The 24,489-nt window shown below is 42.1% G+C and overlaps 1 protein-coding gene and 1 pseudogene across 3 annotated transcripts in view; both read right to left on the reverse strand.

Annotated features, from left to right (window-relative positions):
* Positions 1–6,424: 6,424 nt before the first annotated feature.
* Positions 6,425–17,341, reverse strand: LOC117412832 (cytochrome P450 2K1-like; annotated as a pseudogene).
* A 1,498-nt stretch (positions 17,342–18,839) lies between these two features.
* Positions 18,840–24,489, reverse strand: part of LOC117414079 (synaptotagmin-like protein 1) — a 35,148-nt gene continuing 29,498 nt past the window's right edge. For all 3 annotated transcript variants that reach the window (XM_058997702.1, XM_058997703.1, XM_058997701.1), the window contains 4 exons: positions 24,286–24,364; positions 22,314–22,413; positions 21,801–22,006; positions 18,840–21,261 (listed from right to left, as the gene is read on the reverse strand). In XM_058997702.1, the coding sequence (XP_058853685.1) occupies positions 21,104–21,261; positions 21,801–22,006; positions 22,314–22,413; positions 24,286–24,364 (543 nt within the window). In that variant the 3' untranslated portion in view covers positions 18,840–21,103. The remainder of the gene's footprint in view (positions 21,262–21,800; positions 22,007–22,313; positions 22,414–24,285; positions 24,365–24,489) is intronic.

A 24,489-nucleotide genomic window follows, 5' to 3' on the forward strand; every position in this document is an offset into this window, starting at 1 on the left:
GCTCACCGTTCGCAACCCCCCGCCAACGCTGGAAACGGCGGCTGGAGCATGCGTCCTACGAAACGTGCTCCTGCCAAGCCGTCATTTTTCGCACTGCAGATCCACAGCGATGCCACCAGACCTATAGTGCCGGAGGACAACACAGATCTGGCGGCTCCACTGCAAAACCACAGGCGCCCTATTGGCCACAGGGGTCGCTGATGCGTGGTGAGCCGTGGATTCCCCTGCCGACCTAAGCCCTCCCTATCCGGGCAGCGCTCGGCCAATTGTGTGCCGCCCCCTAGGAACTCCCGGTCACGGTCGGCTGTGACATAGCCTGTATTCGAACCTGCGATATCCAGGCTATAGAGCACATCCTGCACTCCACGCGGAGCGCCTTTACCGGATGTGCCACTCGGGAGCCTCTAACTCCTGTGTTATTAAAGGATTAAAAAAAAAAAAAACTTTATTTTCGAAAACTTAAATCGATCAACTGAGCCATGCCATTCCAGCACTATTCAAACTGTTCATGTGGACTCTGTACAGTATGGAAAGCTGCAGAGAAACAAAACAAAACATGTATATATAACACAGTGAAGCATAGATACTGATGAGACTTAACATGGTACAATTATACACACAGTGACAGGGAGGACTTGCATCAACAAGATGAATTATTGAGTGAAAAACTGATATAAGTGGATAGAAACCAATTAGATTAAACACTGATTTGAATCATTAAACTACTGGAACCCTACAGTCTGTATCCTTTCACCTAGTGCAGTGGGAGGGCTCATAGACACCTGACACAATAAGCACACCCACTGTCTCCTAACCTACCTTTCACACAGTAAATAATCCTACTGATAAACTTCATAACAAAGGCTGCTGTTAACTTTACCACAGGTAGGGCATAGGTATGGCACTTTGCCCTTCATAAACCTTGGATGAAAGGAAACTGCTGAATAAGTTGCTATAAATATTGTAATAGAGGCCCTTTACTGTAGTTAGGAATGAGCAGCTTTGCATATTCTTCTGTTTATTCAGCTGTTTTTGAATGCAAGTTATTAACAGGAGGAAGGACTGTGTACTAAAGCTACCTCTATTCAAAAACGAAATGGCCTTCCTTTCTGTGTGAGAAAACAGAACATATTTTAAAAAATGTGTCCCCCTTATAAAAGTTTACCACAGTAAATTCCGGCAGAGATGCAGCTGGTATATATTGCTGAATGCATTTAAATTGTGTAGGGTGTAGCAGGCCCCCAATTATACTTTGTTTTAATTGGTTTGTCACAAATGGTTTGTATTTGCCTTGTATTTTATGAATTAGCAGCTCGGCCCATTTCAGGTTTTACTGTGGACCTGTGTTTGTGACTGACTAAGCCCACGGTAGAACCTGGAATGGTTTTACTCTACTATGCAAGGTTGGGGGACGGCAGGGGGAGCCCCCCCAGGATGGTGGCCCCCCCGTGAGCCTCCATACAGCCCTGTGCTGAAGGGGAAGTTCTGCATGCGCCAAGAGACTTATGCATGCATTCATATCATCCAGAATTGATTACTGTAATGCACTCCTCTCAGGTATCCAGGGCAGCAGTGTGGAGTAGTGGTTAGGGCTCTGGACTCTTGACCGGAGGGTTGTGGGTTCAATCCCAGATGGGGAACACTGCTGGTGTACCCTTGAGCAAGGTACTTTACCTAGATTGCTCCAGTAAAAACCCCACTGTATAAATGGGTAATTGTATGTAAAAATAATGTGTAAAAAAATAATGTAATTGTATGTAAAAATAATGTGGTATCTTGTAACAATTGTAAGTCGCCCTGGATAAGGGTGTCTGCTAAGAAATAAATAATAATAATAATATCCCAAAAAGTGTGCTATTTTGACTCTGGTTCGTCCAAAACACTGCCGCTAGGATCCTAACTAAAACTAGGAGAAGGGAACACATACCCCCTGTTCTGGCTTCTTTACATATCACACTATAAACTGCAAGCACTGGGAGCTTTCAATAGAGTCTATGAGGGCTGCTTCATCTTCAGTGTGATTGACTGGCTCTGTCCTTAAAAAAATGTATTTACCATACCAATCCCCACAGTTAACCTCTCAAAACCCCCAGCCCCTCACAGACAATTTCCGCCTGGGGGGCTGTGCCCTTAAATAAATCACAATATCTTCCAAAGTATAGACAGCACAGGCATGGTTCAGGGCTTGAATTCAAGGTAACCCCTTGGGCATCAAGAATAAAACCTCAGGTGTGATAAAAGTCTTACTCAGTACCACACTGGAAGGAGATATCCAGAAAAAATACATAAAAAAACAACAAACGCTTTTCATTTTTTTATGTTCTATAGTCATTTTTTCAACTTGTAGCATATGAAAAGAGCCAGATTTTTTTCCAGTGCTTCACCAACATGTCTACTATACTGGGTAAAAATTTGGAACTATTTGAATAAAGGGATCAAATTCTACAGGAGTTTTTACAAAGGGTCCCCAAACCTCTCCAAACCTCTCCAAAAATGAACATTGTGTAAATCTTTATGTCCAGTGATACACTAGTTTCTTGAGCAAGTTCTAAAAGGGATGTGAACTTCTGGCACCTCACATGCTATCCATTGCCACATGAATTAGATTTTGTAATCCCCCCCTTTTTTTTGTCCAATATTTCATTCAAAAGGTGGCCTTTTTGGAGAGCTTTGGGGTGCCCGAAATGTATCCATGATGAGTATGCATGATGAGTATGCCTTTTCTGCTGAGAAACATCAAAACTCTAACTTGTTGAGGGGGGGGGGGGGGGGTTTCTTCAGTGTCCTCACTGAAAATAAAAAGTGAAATGAATTGAAAATTAGAATAACATTTCCATTATCAATGAGCAACAGATTCAAGCACAGTATTTGCACTGCTGAGAGGTGAACATTGATTATTGGATAAAGGTGTCTGCCAAATGTCTACAATAATAATACTAATAATAATGAGATTGCAGAGAACTTGGCTGCTCTCAAATCAAGCTGCCAGACTAAAAACACCTCAGTTCCTTTCATCTTTACTTTGATTGACATGTGGCAAACAAAGGAACTGGGTGAGTGACTGTTGGGGGAGGCAGACAGCTTATCTTGAAAGGATAAGAAAACCTACACTGTTTCTAGGTGAGTAACACCACGCCTTGTAATCATGGAATTATATATATAAAAAAAAGTTTGCTAAACACTCTCATGCAATAAATCAGTGAACATCAATGAGAAAATAATAAAAACGGTCAGGAAGCAACAATTATTTCTTGCAACTTTTATTGCATGTAAAGAGCAGCACAGCACAGTTGAGACATGGTGTTGCTAAAAAATTATTAAAAAAACGTTATTTCTATGTGTCCCTTGAGAGTCAAATGGTTGCATTTTCTAATAACATACTTACAGTAAAAAATGCATATTGAAAATTATGCATAATAATAATAATAATAATAATAATAATAATAATAATAATAATAAAATAAAATAAAATAAATATATATATATATAAAATAATAATAATAATAATAATAATAATAATAATAATAATAATAATAATAATAATAATAATAATATGTAGTGTGGATCCATTATACTTACAAATCCTGAAGAGGATCCAATTTTAAGAGCTCATATACATATACATATACATACAGCAAGAGTACTTGAAATGTAAGGTGTTCGATGTTACAATTGAGCCCATGGCCAGGGTCAGTAACGGAGGGTGGGGTCAGATGTAACATTCTGTGAAGAATAATGAAAAAAATACGAACACATTTAACTCAAGAACTGAATGTTTTATTGAATAAGATCAATTTTCACATGAAGCAAATATGTTTGTTTTTATTTAACTCAAAAACGGAATATCTTTATTGAAAAAGAAAATGTTCATATTAGGCAATTTTTTTATGTCTTACTTTTTAAACTTTTTAACATCCCTAAAATGATATGCCTTTTCCAGGAAGAACATGTCCCTCAGTCACACGTGTGCATTTTGTCTCCTTCAGTGCAAGCTTCACGTGCCCAAATATAGTTGAGCTAATGTTGTCTGGAGTCGACTGTCAGAACAATTCAATGCTGTACAGCGACTCTCTAATCTTATACCATTATTATACCATTATTTTCCATAGTGATAATAAGAAGTGGCGTGGGCATCAGTTGTATGACTGATAGAGATTATTTATATGAGAGTGGGATAATAACCAGGTGATAGTGTAGAGAATACGTGTTTAAATACCTAATGAAGATCATTCATTAATATGGGTAATGGTTTTACTTTAATGAGCACTCTTAGATACAAAAACATCTCCCAGCCGAGTTCAAAATCTTAAATGCTAGGGTGGTGTAAGCATGCTGAATTATACTGACAACTTCAAAGTAATATTTCAAATTGTTTTTTACAAATCAAAAAAAAAGAAAATGTCATAAGACAATGGAGACATTGTAGTCGATTTGGTTACGAATCAATTTTCAAGAACCAATTCTTGAAATAGAGGTAATTATGTGGAATTGCTTTCTCTGATCTCTGACTATGACAGCATGTTAAGCAATCGCTTCTCGATAGCCACAGTGTTCTCGGGTACCTGTAACAAGATTCCAAACAGCTTCATCTCTTCCTGCCTCAGGTTCTGCTAGATGCAGAAGTACAAGAAGAAAGCCAAGTACGTAGCTACGGAAACAACCAATGTGCTGTGAAAATGTGTTACATTAACTACAATAAAAAATAATAAAAATGCTTTTAAAAAGACCAAATTCCCCATTGATTCAAGATTCTATTGATTTTTTAGTATTACTATGCAGGACAGTCGCTATAATATCGTTACCTTTAATAAAAATGTGCACAGATTAATCTATCGATTAATCAACTAATTAAGCGATAGTGCAAGTCGAAAGTCAAGGTCAATCATACAGTAGAGCCATCATCGAATGGGCACTATCGCTATTAGAAAATTATTTTTTACCACCAACTTAAAACTTAGATGTACCTTGAACTCGGGTACTGATTCGTCGGATACCTTTCCGCTGAGTAAAGAGTGCCATGTTTTTAAATTTAAAAAGAACTTGGATGACATACATATTGTAGCGTCGGGTCCTGCAGAATTTATGAATGAGACATTTTGGTGCTGCATTGAACTGCTGGGGGTCAGGATTTGCTTCTAAATAGTTGTATACTGTGTTCACTTTCATGCTGTGTTGTGCGTCTGTCTCTGTGTGTAGCTGCTGAAACCTGGTTCCAACCAGGTCCGTTGTTTCCCGTTTGATTACTCTATATAAGGTTGCGTGCTGTTGTAGAGGTGTGCTGAGAGAGTAGCAGTGAGCGGAGATGTATTTTGATATGGGTGTTATTACCTAGTATTTAAACCAACAGCTCTTTTAAGCGCCAGCCCTATCCCACAGCTAGTGCAATAAACGGCACTTACAAGCTCCAAATGAATATTTTGTAGTGAACTCACGGCAAGCTGCTGTCAGAATATAAAGAGAAAAACAATGAGTTTTTATTTTATTAACTTGTTAGGGTTTTAAACTCCTATCTATAATCATGGCATTGCCTGAGGAATGAACGGAGCAACTACTGGACAGTCCATGTACGATGGACTCTGAACTACCAATACAATCTCTCATTAAATACCAGTCTAAAATGCCTCCTAACTCACCATGTTTCTACCTTCAGCCAAAGCCTTTCTCTCCTGAATCTATATATGAATGGAGCAATATTGCTGAACTGTCCGCGTCTCGCTTTGTTGTTGTGGAAAGATGCTGTGTCGATGCAAAGTATTGATTGGCTGGTTTTGGCGAATAATAAAATTAATTTTGACCAATTGTGTCTTTGTTTTGTATTTACTGTCCAATAGATATGAACTACGCTTAAAAATACAGTAAGTCAAAAAGTAAAAAGCTAGCACTTGCGCGGATTGATTTTAAATTTGATTCACAATTGGTGCTGAGACGTTCCAGCAGGCATCTACCGTCTATTAGAGCCCGCTAGAACTGGAAGCTGATTGGTCGACGGTACTGAATCATTTTCTAATCCCCATAAATTAAACATCAAACATTTTAATCGACTGACGCCCTAATTTCAATAGGGTCCAGTGTGAGGGGTCAGTGGCTGTAGTAAGGTCTAGCAGATACAGTAAGGCAGGGTATCATAGGGTATCACAGGGTCTCTCAGTGGCTCAGGGCGCACAGTTGGAAGGGCTGGGGGCCGGAGGTGATGCCAGGGGTGGGGGTGAGGTCCAGTTGCTCAGGGCTGACCTCCTGGGGCGGGCGGAAGTGAAACTTCAGGATTAGTAAAGTAGCTGTAAGATAGTGACATACCAATTTGTATCCCGCAAATGGAAGAATCTAATGAGGTTGTCTTCTTGCTCTTCAATAAACTTTCGGTATTGCATATATTGTATTAGTAGAATAATATGCACCTGCATGTTTTCAGCTGAATCTGAAGGCTTTGTAGCGATTGTTACCTGTTCTATATTCCATTAGGAAACTGGTTGCTGATTGCAGCTCTATTGATAGCAGTTCCCTTTGCAGTTAAAATGCCGGGGTGGAGGGGGGTTAGCCCCAATCCTGTCTAACCTGGTCCCTGCTCCTCTCTGACACACTGACCTGCTGAGAAGGGCATGAAGGCGTCTCTCTTGACAAACTTGCCCTGCGCGTCCAGGAAGTGGTTGTGGTTGAACTGGTGAGGGGTCTCCCACTGTGTCTTATCAGAGAACACAGAGGAGAGCAGCGGGATCAGCGGGGTACCCTGGGACACAGACAGACACACACACATTTACAGAAAGGTAAAATACCAAAGCTAACCTAATATAATGAGACATGGCTGTACTGTCTGTCTCACCTTGGGAATCCTGTACCCCCGGAAGGTGGTGTCCCCTGTGGTCTCGTGCAGCAGGTTCATGGGCACCACGTTGCCCACTCTCTGGATCTCATGAAGCACGGCGTCCATGTAGGGCATGCTCTTCCTGTCCTCGGCCTGCGGGGGGCACTCCCTCCCAATCACACTCTCAATCTCCTCCTGGACCTTGTCTGTTAACAGGGAGGATTTACAAACACACTGCAATTACTGATATGAAGAGGTGTATCTGATTGAGAGGACCTAGGAACACACTGCAATTACTGATATGAAGAGGTGTATCTGATTGAGAGAGACCCAGGAACACACTGCAATTACTGTTATGAAGAGGTGTATCTGACAGAGAGATCCAGGACTGAATGGCAGTCAGGGGGTGATCAGGTCAGGATTCATTCAGTCAATCAGTCACACAGTCTCCCTGAAAGTGGGGTTCCCCACTCGTTAACCCTGAATGTGGGGGTACTTCATCATGAGCAGCAGCCCCCAGCGCAGGGTGGTAGAGGTGGTCTCAGTCCCTGCAGCAAACAGGTCCACCGCTGTGACGGCCATGTTATCCTCGTGGAAATACTGAATCTATACTCTTTGGAGTTTCTGGCCTCCTGTAAAACAAATGAAGAGCATCAGTGACAACTCCTTTCCAAGGTAATCCATCTACAACTTCAAACACTCAGTGCTAAACTGTGCAGGTAAATCTACAACAACGACATTGTAACAAAGCACCTTCACAAAACTACTGTTAGAAACACAGGCCAAAAGAGTTAGAAAACTGAGTAATCAAAAAAACAACCTACACTAATAAAATGAATAGACACAGTGCTACTGCCCTCCTCTAACCCTAACCCTAACCCTAACCCTACACTAACACAATGAATACAACAGGTCTAAACAGTGCTACTGCCCTCCTCTAACCCTAACCCTACACTAACACAAAGAATACACACAGGTCTAAACAGTGCTACTGCCCTCCTCTAACCCTAACCCTACACTAACACAATGAATACACACAGGTCCTCCTCTGTGTTTTGAAAGCAGTGCCTGGGATATTGCACTTCTGAAAAATAAATAAATAATAATTTATTTCTTAGCAGACGCCCTTATCCAGGGCGACTTACAAGATATCACATTATTTTTACATACAATTACCCATTTATACAGTTGGGTTTTTACTGGAGCAATCTAGGTAAAGTACCTTGCTCAAGGGTACAGCAGCAGTGTCCCCAATGGGGATTGAACCCATGACTCTCTGGTCAAGAGTTCAGAGCCCTAACCACTACTCCACACTGCTGCCCTGAAAAGCTTGGTGGGTTTGACAAAGATACTGCAGTTTGTATTCATTAACTCTGTGTTACCAAGCAATAGGTACAAATATACAATCTACTGGGGGGGGCATTTCTATAAATATGTATGTGACAAAATAGGATGTTTTGACTCTGTCCCTTCAGTTTTAAGAGCACTCCCCTTTAGCCACAGTGTTGGTCCCTTGCCAGTCCCTGATAGCGAGGCTCTGCTGGGTCCCCTTGAGCCACAGTGTTGGTCCCTTGCCAGTCCCTGATAGCGAGGCTCTGCTGGGTCCCCTTGAGCCACAGTGCTGGTCCCTTGCCAGTCCCTGATAGCGAGGCTCTGCTGGGTCCCCTTTAGCCACACTGCTGGTCCCTGATAGAGGCTCTGCTGTGCTGATATTACCTCTTCTCTCTGCCTGGAGATGAACGTGTCGATGAAGCTCCTCAGGTCATTGCTGTCCACACTGTCTTTACAATCCTTATATGCGTTTCTAAAGTATCCCTGGAACATTGTTCCGTTTGTTTGCACCTTCTTGTGATCGGACAGGAAGAAGCCCAGGAAAGGAAACATGTTATACAGCTGAAAGACAAGGAGGAAGAGGGAGAGTTTAGTGGTGAAAATGGCTGTAATGATCCTCGATTAAAGGCTTTATTACTTTACACAATGTCACAATGAAAAAGAAGATCTGGTCTCTAACTTTTCTTAACAGAACAAAAATAACTACAAGTCATTATCTTACAAACTTTAATGGATGATTGTATCAGTATATACAGGGGTTCATTTGTGCTGATCGCACTGAATCCCAGATCCAATATCTTTTTGTCTCACAGGCAAGAGTTGTACAGTTTGTAACGATGAACCGTATGATGGTGTCTACAGACGGTATGGTAATTCAAGGGCATTAGGACCCTGGTGAGCGGCGGCTGGCAGGCATCTGGGCTCATAGGCAAGGGAGGGACAAACAATTATCAGGTGCAGCTGGGGGAGGGGAAGGGCTAATTAAGCCTGCATAAAAGCAGGTAGCAGATAGTGGGAGTGAGGGTGATGATTCGGAGCGTTCTGCCAGTACAAAGAAAGAAAAGGTATAGTTTGGTAAACTATCGGTTATTCACAGGGTAGAAGTGCTTTGCCTTCCCTGATACTAGTTTAGGGTAAAAGGAAGGTGTAGGCAGGCTCCAGAGGAGCTAGGCTTGTTTACTTTAGTTTGAATTCTGTGCATTGGGCTTCATAAAATAAAAGTGTCCATCGTGCGCTTTTTTTGCCCCTCAAAAAGGCAAAACACCAAAAAACTTGTCATCACTCCTTAAGGTCTAGAAGGCGTGGGTTGCATCAATACAAGCGAGTTCACTTTCAATGGATGTGTAGGTGGTTTATTTTACTAAGCTATCTACATACAAGCAGCGATGTGCAAAACTGCATGTTCTTCATACAACTCTATACAGAGACACACACAAGGACAAAAACTAGTTTGATTCTCTTAATAGCAGAATTGCCACACAACAATTAAAGAAAATAAATATTTGTTGGTAACGTTGGCAGTTTAGTTTTGTTATATTAATAAATCAATTGCATAAGTTTAGTGGTTTCATGTGGTTTCTTCGGTTTTAATAATGTATTTTAATAATTAGATTTTCCAAACAATAGGGATTTCACTGTTTTCTAAAATCAGTGTAAAAACAATTCTACACTGGTTCTGTGAGATTTCACTAATTTGACTCCAGCTTTATAAATTAGGAGGTTGAATCACTACACTGTACCTCTGTCTTGGGGCTCACAATCAGCCTGATGTTCTCGTTCACAATTCCTTGCAGATTCAGGAACTGTGCGTCGCCGTAGTCGAAGCGGTCTCCGAACACGATGGAGCAGATGATGTTGGAGACAGCAGAGTTGAGGATGATTTGGGGGTCAAAGGGTTTTCCTTAGAGTGGGGGAACAAGAAAAGCCGTCTGTAACTTCAAACGCTTAATAAGAATTAGAAGATAAAACTAGAAGAAAGAAAGGCAAGTAGAAAAACGCTTCTACTAGTGCCTTCTTCGAAGAAAGTATTCTTATGGCACTACAAGAAAGCAGCCGAAACATTAGCCCTCTTTCTTCAGAGGAGGGCACTAACTGAAAAGTTAGTCTACTTGACTAAGTCACAACAGAAAAGAGCAGAGCAGAATGTGAACCTTCTTTCTATGCAATGATTTTAAATAACAAATTACTAGCGACTAGAGATGTGCTAAACAGAAGGAAGTGTCGCAGAAGAGGTGGATATGAAAACACAGACCGGACACCGATTTGTCAAAACTTTAACAGGCTTGGGGGGAAACACACAGCTGCAGAATCTGGGTCTGGTCTGTGTTTTGTGCCCATTGAGGGTCAACCCTTTATTATCTCTGCTGTTGGTTTGGTCGTCACCTTTGTGGGACTGGAAGACCTTCACCAGTCTCTGGGACTCCTCGATGATCCGGTACCTCAGTGGTCCTCTTCCCCATCCCAAAGTCCCGCAGAGTGGAGAGGGTGAATCGACACATCACCTTCCAGGATTCCCCCTTACCGAAGGAAATACCTGCGGGAAACATGAACACAGCACCATTGCTACAGTGATACACCATGAAAGCAGCAGTTAATGGTTACACTCTAGTGCAGTGGTTCCTTGTGTTTGCTGGTTTTCATTCCAACTGAGCTCTCCGTTACTTAATTAGACCCTTAACTGAACTGATAATTTGCTTAATTAGACCTTTTATTAATTGATAGTGTCAGCTAGAACAGGACAAGCTGAAAAAAAAAATTTATGAAAGTCTTCAAATTTAATGCGTTTTACCCTCCAGAACTGATATTTCAGGATCAATGATTATTATTATTTTTTTTTAAGTTCATATTAACATAAAAATTTATTCAAAAAATTATTTTTTTCAAACCCTGAGGGTCAAATGATGTCAAACATCTAATGCACCACTTCATTGAAACTGAAGAAGCCACTGCCTGGATGATTGGTGCTCTCCACAGAGGCTAAACTGAAAGCACCAATCAACACAAAGCTGTTTGTTTCTATTGTTTCAATTGGAATGGTAAATTAGCACAATCAACACCACTGACTCTCACCTGTGAACCAGCCATTCCTGCTGCAGTTCTGGATGAAGGGACTCAGGTAGGGTTGCCACCTAGCCCCATAATTCCGGAACACTGGGAGACAGAACAGGGTTTTGAAGTTGCCTTTAAACTGAAGGAAATCAAGACGTCAATTGAGCGCTAAACCTTTGCTAAATTGATTCTGTTGAGTAATTATCTCGAGGCAGCATGACAATACAATATAGCTTTTAACAAATTAAATAAATAAAGGACCATCATCAATATTTATTTTATTAATAGTTTTAAAATATATATATATATAGTTTTGCCTTCTCCCTCTCAAATCATTAATACTGACCAGCTGTTCACTATTCCTGACACCAGACAGCGTGAACACTTGATCAGTGATATTATTTGATGGGAAGTCAATGTAAATTAGGACTATGTTTTACTAATTAAAAGGATATAAATAGCAACTTTTAAATTTTGAAAACTGAAATACTAATTTTACAAAATAAAAAAAGGTTCATGAATAAACCTACATAATTATTATTCTGTAAGATTTGTATTAATCACAATGATTCGGATAATTAAGAAGCAGTATAAATTAAGCAAGTGTTTAGCACTCAATTCACGTGTTTATTTCTTTCAGTTTAAGGGCAACTTAAAAACCCTGTCCCGTCCCAAAGTGCTCCGGAATTATGGGGCCTGGTGGCAACCCTAGACTCTGGAGGCACGTCTCTTACCATTTCCGCCTCTAGAGAGATAATGTCTGTAATGTGCATCTGGCCTCTCTCTGAGAAGTCGTCTGCTTGGGTTACTAGAGCCTCCTTGACTGCCTCATAGCCTGTCAAAACCACATACTTCTTGGGACCCATGTGGAAGGTGAACACATTGCCGTACGTCTCCGAGAGCTGGAGAGAGAAGAGGAGGAGCGATGACTCTCAAAGCATTAGCAGGGAAGTGTGTTTACTTGTTAGAACTTCGAATGTAAGTTTCGCTCATTACAGTGGCATCAGTAGTGCCCAGTTTTAAAAGATGTGTGCCGTGCACTTCCAACATTTCTGTGCTGCTCCCAGAACTCTTCCTCTGTTTGGTTGCTGCGCTGCCTAAAGGTTTGTAAATCTCTTGTAAGATATCTTCCCGTCGTTCCAGTGAGGGTGACAGGGAATTTCCTCTCTGCCAGCGCGTTGCTCTCATGTTAGTCATGTGTGTGCTGCTCAGAATCTCCTTTGGCTAGAGCTACGAATTTGTGTGTTTTTTCTGGTCAGCAGCCGGTACAAGCCGGAAGGCAGAAGGCCTTCAGTTTTTATAATTCTTAGGTATAAAAGAATTATAGGTAGCTAAGCTTTTTAAAATGTATTCTGCATTAGCATTTTGCATTATATTTATCAATACCAATTTATCAATGTAACATTTCAAACTCTAACATGAAATACTGTACTACTATTATGGCTTCCAGTAGACTTTTGTGATATCATTTTGAAGTTTCTTTGATTACGTGATGTTAAATAAAGTCCTAAATTATGCTAATATAGTGTATTTTTTTATTATGTCTCAATCCTTAAATTCTAGGTGATGCAAAACTTTTGGTCACAGCTGTATGTTACTACAGTATAGGCTTGCATACTGTTGTGTAGTTTGGAAAATTGACATGTACCCTGTGTGCGTGTGTCAGTGTGTGTGTGTGTGTGTGTCAGTGTATGTGTATGTGTCAGTGTGTGTGTCAGTGTGTGTGCCAGTATGTGTATATATATTGTAACATGGCCACACTCACCAAAGTTTGTTTGCCCCTTTAAAAACTTAGACCCGACACAGAAATTGTAGATTTTAGAGCTAACTAAACATTTGCAGGTTCCCTGACTAACTCACAGGATGGTTAAGCTGTTTACCTGACAAATAACAAAGACACACACAGTTTTAAACCTGAATATGAAACAGTACACACAGTTTCTGTTTGCTTACTCTTACGACGCACAGTCGGGCACTTCACACAGCAGCTGCCCAGAGGAGAGCAACTGTGTTCCTTAAATACTCTGCACCTGGCTCTAATTTACGATAATAGCCAGGTGCAGGTGATAATTAACAATTAAATAAATGAACAAATTACATTACGCACACATTTGCACGTGTGTTTGGCAGGGAGGATTTTATCCCTCTCCCTGCTCTGTTCTAATAATGATTTCCATTACACGAGAGTAGATGTTGAAACTTCATGCTGATTTGAACTCGGCTCTCGCCAAGATAAGCACCAACTAAGACGTAGCTTTAAAGTAAACTAATGTGATCCATCTGTGTCTCCATCCATTTGCGTTTCCTTCCATCTGATGATGTAGATATCCTTCTGCCTGGTGTTGATGGCTGAAGTGTAATGCTGGCTCCAGGGATCAGCTTATTGCCTCCCTAGCGCATCAGCACACACAATGACTGCGATGCTGGCTCCGTGGATCAACCACAGTGCGGTCTCCCCAGCGCATCAGCATGACAACCGTCTGGATTGAGCTAAGTAGAGTACATCTCTGGGGTCTTCAAGTGGGCACCTTCCATCCTCTGTGTTTCGTCGACTAGCCCACGACACCTCAAGAGGGCTCGACGGTGATTCTGGCGTCCCAGCATCACCCCCCTCCGTCCCCCACTCAACTCAGCCCAGCTTACTTACCCGTACATCAGCATTCCTTTCTTTCTATTGTGCTTGAGATCCCCAGCCAGAATCTTTCCATCTCAACATATCATCATCATTATCATCATCATCTTCAGCCTTTTTCAATCCACTGCTGGATTAAACCTCCCCAAGATTCTTCCACAAAAGCCTGTCTGCTGCGTCTCTCATCCATGTTGCTGCAGTGTGTTTCCTAATTTCATCTTGCCATCTTCCTGGAGGTCGTCTTCTTGGTCGCTTTATAACTCTTAGGATCCAGTCTAGTATCTCCTTGGTCCAGCGATGGTCTGTTCTTCTTGCTACATGTCTGGCCCACACTGCCATTTCAGTTTTTTCGCTCTTATAATAACATTGCATACTTTTATTTGTGCTCTTATCCATTCCTTCCTTTTCCTGTCTCTTCTTGTTATTCCCAGCATGCATCTTTCCATACTCTGTTGAGTCGTTTTTAATTTTTGAGTCATTTTTGCATTGAGGGTCCAGGTTTCGCATCTGTAAGTTAGCACTGGCAGCACGCATTGGTCGAAGAATTTCCTCTTGAGGGATAAGGGTAGTTTCCCTTTCAGAACCATGCTTAATCTTCCAAAGGCACTCCAGCGCATTTTTGCTCTTCTGTTGATTTTGCACATTTGGTTCTCCATTGCCAAAACTAACTGTCCTAAGCATATGTAGTTATTGACTTCTTCAAGCTTGATCCCATTGACTTCAATTGCCTGTGGAGTGGTATATTTATTGAATATGACTTGAGTCGTCTTCAGGTTAATTTTCAAACCCGCTTTGATGCTAGCCTCGTGTATATAAAATCTAATTTAGAGAAAACTATACAGTTTCATAAATAAATATATATTGTAGGGAGCCATGTGGGTACTCATGAAAAAAAGAGGCAGGAATCCAGGGAAAAGAACGCTTTTTATTAAACATGAACTGGCAGGCAAAACAGCACTCAGCAACATCAACAGCAACACCACAAGGCTTACAGCACTACTTATATACAACATGAGCGGGCCTGGTTGTAACTCCTGGTTCCAAACGGCAGCAAGGTGGGCTGGGACCATGCCAGCTGAGGGTCCCAAGGTGGGCTGGCACCATGCCAGCTGAGGGTCCCAAGGTGGGCTGGCACCATGCCAGCTGAGGTGAAGGTCACAGCGGTCCCTCAGCGCTGTCTGGAATGTTACAGTATTTTTAAGGGTCTGGGCCTTAACGATGCTAACGATGGATCAGCTCCCTATTGTGAAGGGAGGTGAATACAGAATGGCAATTTCTAGAGTCAAAGGTTATTGTGTGAAAAACACTATTATCCACGTACTGCGTTAAAGTTTTACTTTGTGTTTGAAGTTCTAGATTGATTTACAAACCCCATGATAGGTCTAAGGTCCTTGCTAAGATTTTTAACTGAGAAGCTCCAGTGCAAGTCATTGATTTTGTATTCCAGGACACAGAAGCGGTTAAAAGGAGTACTAACCATGGTTTTACAATCTGTTCTCTTGCTTCTTATTCCCATTATCTCCAGTTCATGTATTCTTGTAGTGACGATCTTTTGGCACTTCATATTTTATTATAGTTTTTATATGAATTTGGTATATGGGTCACTCCATGAATGTGATTTAGATGTTCTTCTACAGTGTTGTCTTTGAGATATCTACATAATGTCTGCAAGCAAAGATCTTCATAATCAAATGGGGGATACTCAGTGTTTATGTCTATTTACATGAAGAAAAATGGTCCCCGCTGCAAACCGTGGGAGAAACAGGACGTAGTACTGTGGACACGCTTCCCGTAGTTTTGGCTCCTAGTCCCCCTGTACCTAAAAACACCAGCAGGGTGGTACACCAGGAGGTACACCAGGAGGTACACCACATGGTCCAAAGTCTTCACAGCTTATTACAAACGTTTCATTTGTGCAATATAAACAGTGCAGTCTGGAGATGCAACAACATGGCATAGTTGCTGATTAACTGCTGTTCATGCTTAATGAAATGGACATGTTGTTTCAGGTAACACATTAATAGACAGAGCCTGTGTAAGTCCATTACTGTTAGTGCGTGTGTGCAGAACCCACAGCGCAGGACAATGGGGTGCGTTTACTCAGCACTTGAACAGGATGGGGTAGGGTTAGGGATGGAAAAACAGCAAAGCCATCTTTATGTAATGTCTGTCAGCTTCCATACAGCTCACACTGATGTGTGAATGATCAGTGTGTGGAACTATACCCTGAATAATATATAATATTATAATATCTGAAATAGGTTTTCATTGCAGCATATAAAAAAATAAAGTTAATCACGTCGAGTCTTCATGAATGTAATTGATGGTGTTTATTAAAGAGAGGACACGGAGCGGAGGGTCTGGGCTGCACAGGAGAGAAGGAGAGAGCCGTGCAGGAACACTGTAGAAGCAGGACCTGTGTTGATTGAATTGTGAGTAATAAGAAGGTGGCACTGAGTCATGAAACTGCACAGACACAAGGTTGTGGGGACCCTTACTGAGTGCAGAGAGGCTCAGCTGCAGTAGAAGCACCGGCGACAGCGCTAGTGTAGGTCTGGCTCTGGATTACAGATACATTATTGTGGAGACAGCACCATAAACGTTGCTTTAATTCAGGCCTGTACCCAGGGGAGCTGCGGAAGGCTTGTCATTTGTTTGTTTTCTAGTTGTTCAAGTAAATGAAAGTGTGAATCTGTGCCAGAACTAGTGCTGGGACAAACACAACTTGAAATGCATTTGATACCAAAAATGCCCATGTTTGTATTCATTCATATAACAGAATTATAAATGACTAAAAGATATCCTAAATAAAGAAATAAATGCATAAATGCTGTCTGCATTACTAACACACTGTACAGAAGAGTGTCTCTCATTTCTTTAACAGGTCATCTGATACCAGGCTGATTTTAATCCTTGAGGGATTTTCTTTAACTGTAGTATGTTATGAACAATACTTTTGTTTTCTAGCTATTTCAGAATCAAATTATATTTACCAATGCATTTGCTGCATGCTCGTTTATTTTGTGTTTTTGTTCCATACTTCTCTATTCTGTTTTACAATTTGCATTGCACATTTACAGTAGGGATGGAGGGTCAGTAATCGATTGTTTTTAACAAAGTACTGTAGTTAATTGCGAAGTGATCCAGAATCAAATACCTAAAATCTAAACCAGGCCAATAAAATATACGTGTTTCTCTTTCTTCAGTCCTGTTGTTAAATTGGTAAAAACCTACCCAAACTACCCACTTCAATCCTGATCTTAATGCCCTGCCTGGTCCACAGTGCCACTCACCTTACTCAGCGTTTTGTACGGCCGATGCAGGTCCAAAATGTTCAGGTTCCCAATAACAGGTAGAGCCGGTGGGCCGGGGGGGAAGTTGTAATTAGACAACTTGGAGGATTTCGAGCAAAAGTATAAAAATATAAAAGCAGTTCAAACTAAAGCCAGAGACACCGTGGCGGTGTGTGCTAGGTGCAGGCTAATCACAGACATGTTTGTCAGGAACACAGACACCTCGGCTCTCTGTTAATTAGCTCAGCGTTCAGAGTAACGCTCCTGGCTCTCTTGGGCAGTGTTTAAATAGAGCAGGCACAGTGGACTTCATCAGGTTCCAAGGTAAAGGTTATTGATTAATGTTTCCAAACTCTACTTGGCATTTCAGCAAAACTGATCCACCTTCGGTGTAACCAGGGTAACTTTGTACAGTCATTTTGCAGTTTCCCCATGGTTATACTATGATTTGCTATGTTTTTTTAAATTTGCTTTACCATGCTTTCACTATGCTTTTAAAATGAGATTGAAACCTGTTAATCAGTTGTGACAGAAACTGGGAATCTCGGAAGTAAAGCTATCCTCCAGCGAGTGCTGTACATGAAAGTGGACACCCTGTACCATTGCTCTGCAGATTATACACCCCCCCTTTATCATCTCCGGCGAAGGCGATCAAGTGGGGGAGGGTGGGAAGTGAGTGGGGATATGAGAAGTAGTTTCTTTGTAATCCCAAAAGGTTTGCACTCTGCTTAAAGATCTTGAAATGTGACCCCTAGCTTTTGTGTTCAGGTATTTGGTCCATCATGACCCTTGAATGAAACTAAACTTGCTGAGTATGCTGGCAGTAATGCACTATACTGATGTCAAAGTGTTTCTTCCAGTCTTTAACTCTGAATTCAAGAAAATTGGTGCACACAAATCTAGTCAGCGTTTTTGTCATTGAAAAAGATTTTTACCAGCTTAGAAGCTGGATGGAAACCCAGCTCTGTAAACATTATGTGAAAAATAGCCAATGCACTAGCTGAGTCTTTCATTGATCCTTGACTGATAATCTTCCCCTGAGAAATGAACTGCAGGTTCACATCATGTCCAGTCAGGAGATTGAGAGCATTGTAAAATGTGCTACACTGTAGCTACAGGTAGCAGACAAAAAAATGGAAACACCTGGGTAAATGAGGGACACCAAGTATATTGAAAGCAAGGGATTCCACGCAGGTGAGGCTAATGCTTTAATGAAGAAAATAACATCCCAGCATGCTTAGGGTCATGTATAAAAATGCTGGACAGGCCTGGTTGCCTATAATTATGGCTAGCATGGCTGCAAGAGGAGACCTCAGTGACTTTGAAAGAGGGGTGATTGTTGGGGCGCGTTTGACAGGAGCTTCAGTGACCAAGACAGCTCAACTTGCTGATGTTTCACGAGCAACGGTGTCTAAGGTGATGTCGGCATGGAACTCCGAGGGAAAGATGTCATCAGCAAAGGGCAACAGTGGTCGGAAGCGCATACTCCAGGATAGTGATATCCGTGCATTAATTCAAAGTGCAAGGCAAAACAGACGAGCAACTGCAGATCAATTGACTGCAAATTTCGACCTGGGGCACAAGCAGCCAGTTTCATCAAAAACGGTCCGCCGAGAACTCCACAGAGCGGGATACAATAGTGGCCCAACGCCCTATTAAGTGACTTTACATTGGGTTTTCCATTTTTTTGTCCACTACCTGTACGTCTCATTGAGCTGCACACAGGAGAGTCACATGAAGAGACGTGTTTATTGAAGCAGGGGAATCGCAAGACTTGAAACTCCAGCACCAGTAATACAATACAGCAGCAGATTCTGTCTTCCAATATTAAAACAGTAAAAGATTTTCAAACCAGCTCTCAGAACTAAATCCCAGCTGACTGCAGACCCCTCCGTCTCACACTCTGTATCTCTGAATGCATTTACACAATTATTAGCTCAGGCAGATTTCTCCAGGCTGAAGTTTTGCAACCCGACTGGTTTTCTTTTTGGTGTAACAACACTTTCTCAAGTCTCTTATTGTTTTGCCATTGTTATAACTGTGCCCCTCGTCAGATGTTAGCTGGTCCGTGAGTTCTCTCCAGTCATGTTTTGTAGAGAAAGGTAGCAAGCTGATTATCTGTCCCCATCATAGAACAACAGAATAAAGAAAGAATCCTTAAAATGTGACACGGGATCGACGCCCCAAGAGAAGTTAAGCAAAAACTATTTTAATATCTGCATGAAGTCACATGTTAAAGAGCAACTTGAAATGCTAACTATTCTTGTTGATGTCCAGATTCACTGTGTATCTGTTTGTATTTCAGTCATTTATAATTATACTGTTTAATGCACCCCTGTGGTCTCATTAGAGCTCTCAGAATCATGTCTGGCACCAGTGTACACCAGTGTAACCATTAACCTATAAGAACTACATCAGTTAGAAATACCTCAGAGAATACATATGGACTTTCTTACATCCACGAGGGGTGTTGCAGGGGGACAGGAGCTTGTGTGTTAGACATCTACAGGGATGCTTTACATGTCCCAGTGTGAGGACTGAAACAGAAAATGATACAACGTGAATCTCAACTACAGGAACCCATAAGTTAAGCTGTGGAACTGTCCTTTAACTGTGTGACTGTCTTTTAAATGTGTGCAGCAACACATTTCAAACAAACGTTGAGAGGACTGTTACCTCCTATCAGATGACAGACAACACACTGAAATTCAGGATGCATTGGCCTTGATATTCGTAAAAATGTAAGAAATCTTTCGGTTATCAAACATGACACATAAAGCTTTTTTTAATGAATCAATAAACAACTGTTGCCATTTTTATCCACCCTGTGGCAGGCATGCTAGTCATTCAAAGCATTTGGATTCACCCAGAACTGTGACGTCAAGCATACTTTAGCCGTATGCGATTGTAGTTTAAACATCTTGTTAAACCTCTATTATAAACTGCAAGCACAGGAAGCTTTCAATAGAGTCTATGAGGGCTGCTTCATCTTCAGTGTGATTGACTGGCCCCGTCCTTAAAGAAATGCATTTACCATACACTGTAGAAAGTGTCCTGAAATGTCTGTTAGGGACTCCCACACTAGTATAAACTAAAAACACTGCACATGAAAATGATTGATTTTCTTGCACAGAATACATTCTGCATAATAAATTCAGCAAGTAACGCATTCTGTACATGGGTCACTGAAAAACCTAAACACAGATCTGAAGTAATTACAGAATGCTATTTAATTCTTCCAAGCAATCCTTGCGTACTTTGGCCAGTACAGTCCTGGGTGATGAGTGGGAAAGTTCATTTTGAAGTTGCACCTTACTGTACTTGCATAAAAAAGCTGAAACAGAAAGAGCTTGCCTGTGCTGCCCAGTGTGTTAGGAACCTTGCCAAGCATGTGTCTTAAAGGGCTGCAATGCTTGGCTACCATGTAATGGAAATTTACTCAGATAGGTCAGCGATATCTCACTGATTGAAAGCACTAGTTGCTTTGTGTTGATATATACTTATACAAATAATTTAGAAGGGAGAGCACACCTCAGTCCTGATATGAACACCCCCTCCCTCCCTGCCTGCCATCCAGTCCTGGGCCTCTCCCAAGCTGACAACTGTACCCGTTTTTGTGCAGTGGGTTGGAAGTCTGTTGAATTAGCTCACTGCGCCTCCAAGCCTCCTCAGTAAGGACTACACTACTTGCCGTCTACTCAATGGTCCCTGATTGATGAACAAATGCTAGTTGGTTTGAATACGTGCTTTCTGCACCTCACTAAAGATCCTGATTCACACCAAATAGTCACTAATGACCATTGATTGCACCTCCTTGCATGTGACGGCTGCATGATTTAGTGTATCTTCAATTCAATGCAACAAACATTCCAAGTTCTGTTCTCAGAATTGTGAAATCCAGGTGAATATACAATGTTCCAGACAGCAGCATGCCGATGGAGGCTGCAGGAGAGATGGTCTTGGGGTCCTCTCTGTCTGGGATTGGGGGTGCTGGATCTCTTAGTTAGGCTCCGTGGCTGTGCTCCTGGGCACTAGGTTGGTCCTCAGTGGCAGGGAGATGTCCACCCACGTGCCCGGCTGTGAGATCATGGCTCTCCAGGCAGCGATCTCCTCCTCTGTGGAATCCATCCAGCTCACAGGCTGCCCGTAGCTGAACCCTGGAACACAGAGTGTTAATCAACATGTGACAAATAAACTGGAATTCAACAGGGATGGAAATAAGACTCCTATTGAATAGCAGTTTACCCATTTCAGATTTTAAAACAAGCTTGATTAGCCACAGTGTATATGTAATAAGCTCAGGTGTGTCTTATTAAAAACTCATAGTAAAACCAGGAATGGATCAAACTGCTATGCAATGGGAGACTGATTTTCCATCCTGAATTTGGAAAACTCAAGAACCTGAGCAGTTTAGCTAACAGAGTCAACCTCTTTTAAAATCACTTCAAAAAGGACTGAGCAAAACTTGTGACAATAAGTAATCAGTAACCCGATGGAATAAGAGCCTGTTTCACTGTGGAACTCAAAATATAAGCAATGCACGGATTACAATAGTGTTGAACAAGAACATGTCTTTAAATATGCAGTCTACTACACTATACCTGTGCAACCCTTTATAATAATGAGAAGCACAAGCAAGCTGTAAACAGACACACAGCAGTGCAAGCCCGGTTGCTGCCTCTAGGTGGGGCTGTACCTGTGCCCAGGCTGAGTCGCACGCCCCCCAGCAGCAGGCTGGAGAAGGTCTGGTGCTCCCACAGCGTGAACTCCGCGCAGGCCTCCTTCAGGTCCTCTCTCTGGAAGCCGTCGTACACCATGGTGTGGTTGAAGGTGGGGCTCAGGCTCTTCTTCACCACGCGGGTCTTCTGATGACTCGACTTGCTGTCGTCCGGGAGCACGTAGCTGAGAGAGCAGGACCAGGGAGAGAGGGACTGTGAGGGGTTCCAGCTCAGCTATTACTATTACTAAGAGGAGTTTATTACTCCTGTGCTTAATTCATGTTAATTACAATGCATCCAGAACTTTCAAACCACTGTATATACAGTAGCAGAACTAAACATGGTATTACTAGATTTGAGTACTTCTATAAAGTGGCACCTATTGGTTCTCATTTCTGTTTGCAGGCCCTTTGTATAATGCTGTCACAAGGACAGATTTAAACACTCCGGATGTGAGCAGCGCGAGTTCAAGGCTCTCTGGAGCCCCCTACCTCTTGAGGAAGGTGTCAATGCTGCTGCCCTTCGTGGGAATGATGTTCTGAGCTTCCTTCAGCCAGAAATGGAGCTCTCCAGTTAAGGGAGTGCCGCTGCCTGCGGGAGGAGAGGAAAGAAAACACTAGAGACACAGAACCACCAAGCAATACAGGAGCCTCACAGAACCACACAGACCACCACGCATACAGGAGCCTCACAGAACCACACAGACCACCACGCATACAGGAGCCTCACAGAACCACACAGACCACCACGCATACAGGAGCCTCACAGAACCACACAGACCACCACGCATACAGGAGCCTCACAGAACCACACAGACCACCACGCATACAGGAGCCTCACAGAACCACACAGACCACCATGCATACAGGAGCCTCACAGAACCACACAGACCACCATGCATACAGGAGCCTCACAGAACCACACAGACCACCACGCATACAGGAGCCTCACAGAACCACACAGACCACCACGCATACAGGAGCCTCACAGAACCACACAGACCACCACGCATACAGGAGCCTCACAGAACCACACAGACCACCACGCATACAGGAGCCTCACAGAACCACACAGACCACCACGCATACAGGAGCCTCACAGAACCACACAGACAGGAGCCTCACAGAACCACACAGACAGGAGCCTCACAGAACCACACAGACAGGAGCCTCACAGAACCACACAGACCACATATATGTATTCTGTTTGTTTCTTCATGTTTGGTGTTGATTGTATCCCCCTGGGCTCGAAATGGTTGTGACCTTGTTTTGCTCATTGGTTTGTAGAGTTTCTCCTGCCACTAACGCAGATTGCATCCAGCTGCACGTCAACGTGTAGTGAAAACTTCATTAAACATTGTAAAATGCCTCGGAAAAGTAAAACGGCAGAAGATTACACCTGTGAATTCCCCGACTTTTCAGCAGAGGGAATTTCGGGATCCAAGGTGCTGGTGTGCAAATATTGCAGACTTGCAATCCACATTGTAAAAGGTAAGACAGCCACACGCATCATAGAACATATGAACTCAAAAACTCACTTCAAATATAACTATTCAAATAAGCATGAGAAATTGATTTTAAAAATATATATTTTATGTCTACCGGAAGCAGTACAGTATTCCATGTTAGATTTAATAGTTTTTCGTTAAGTATATGGAAAACTACAAAGCGATGTGTAATTAATTAGACTTTATGAAGCAAAATGTGTTAATTCTGTAGGGTGATGCAAAACTTTTGGCCATAGCTGTAATGCCACCCACATAATCTACTAAATAAAAACACTGGTTTGTTTGTCAAGGTTGCTTTTCTGTCATCTATATGCAGGTGTATGAAATGAGCGATCAGCTTAGCAAAGAAACATACAACACGCTGCTGACAGCCAGGAACCTATTATCACTGAAGTGATATAAAATATATCTTTTTACCATCGCAGCCAGTTACTTAGTAAAAATAGTAGTGAAGTACAGAAATGATGTTTACTAAATAGGCTACAGGAAGGATGCTTATAAGAACCTGCCTGTCCCTGTAGGAAATCTGGGAGGGATTAAATACTTCAGGGTGCTTGGACACCTCCACAGACAACAGTTTCATTCATGATTTTTTCCTGGCAAGCATGTGTTGTCAGCACTTGGCTGTGATTGGTTAATCCACCGACGGTACCGCGTGGCAGCCAAAACAAACCGCTCCACTCAGCGACACTGCGGTATTACAACGCTCTGGTCTGTGCAGCACCATTCAGTAACACTGTCAGCGATAGCAGCAGTAAAATGCTGTCTGATAGCCAACGGCATCGCACCACGCATGTGTCCCTGTCTTAACAGCATGTATCCAGTCTACCATCATCTCTAATGGTGTACAGCAGGGGCTCTGTTATCGATTGAGTGGTATTATATCTGCTGCTGGTTAGATCAAATGAACCACCTCTACGGTTTCTCCAGACAGAAGTGCTCTGGAGTTCTCTCACCTTGTGAGCCAGCTGGGATGAACTGCAGAGCCAGAGAGATCCTCCCTCTGCTGCTGATGCATTCGGGAGACATGGGGGTCTGCACACAAACACACAAATCAATCTCACAATCAATCTCTTTTCTGGAGCAGCCCGTCCCAGATCTCACAGGGCTGCTGGCATGTTCTCAGAATGTGTTTGTTTGATAAAGAGAGTCACAGTTTT

Source organism: Acipenser ruthenus, chromosome 23 (assembly GCF_902713425.1).
Source record: "Acipenser ruthenus chromosome 23, fAciRut3.2 maternal haplotype, whole genome shotgun sequence".
Taxonomy (NCBI): Eukaryota; Metazoa; Chordata; class Actinopteri; order Acipenseriformes; family Acipenseridae; genus Acipenser; species Acipenser ruthenus.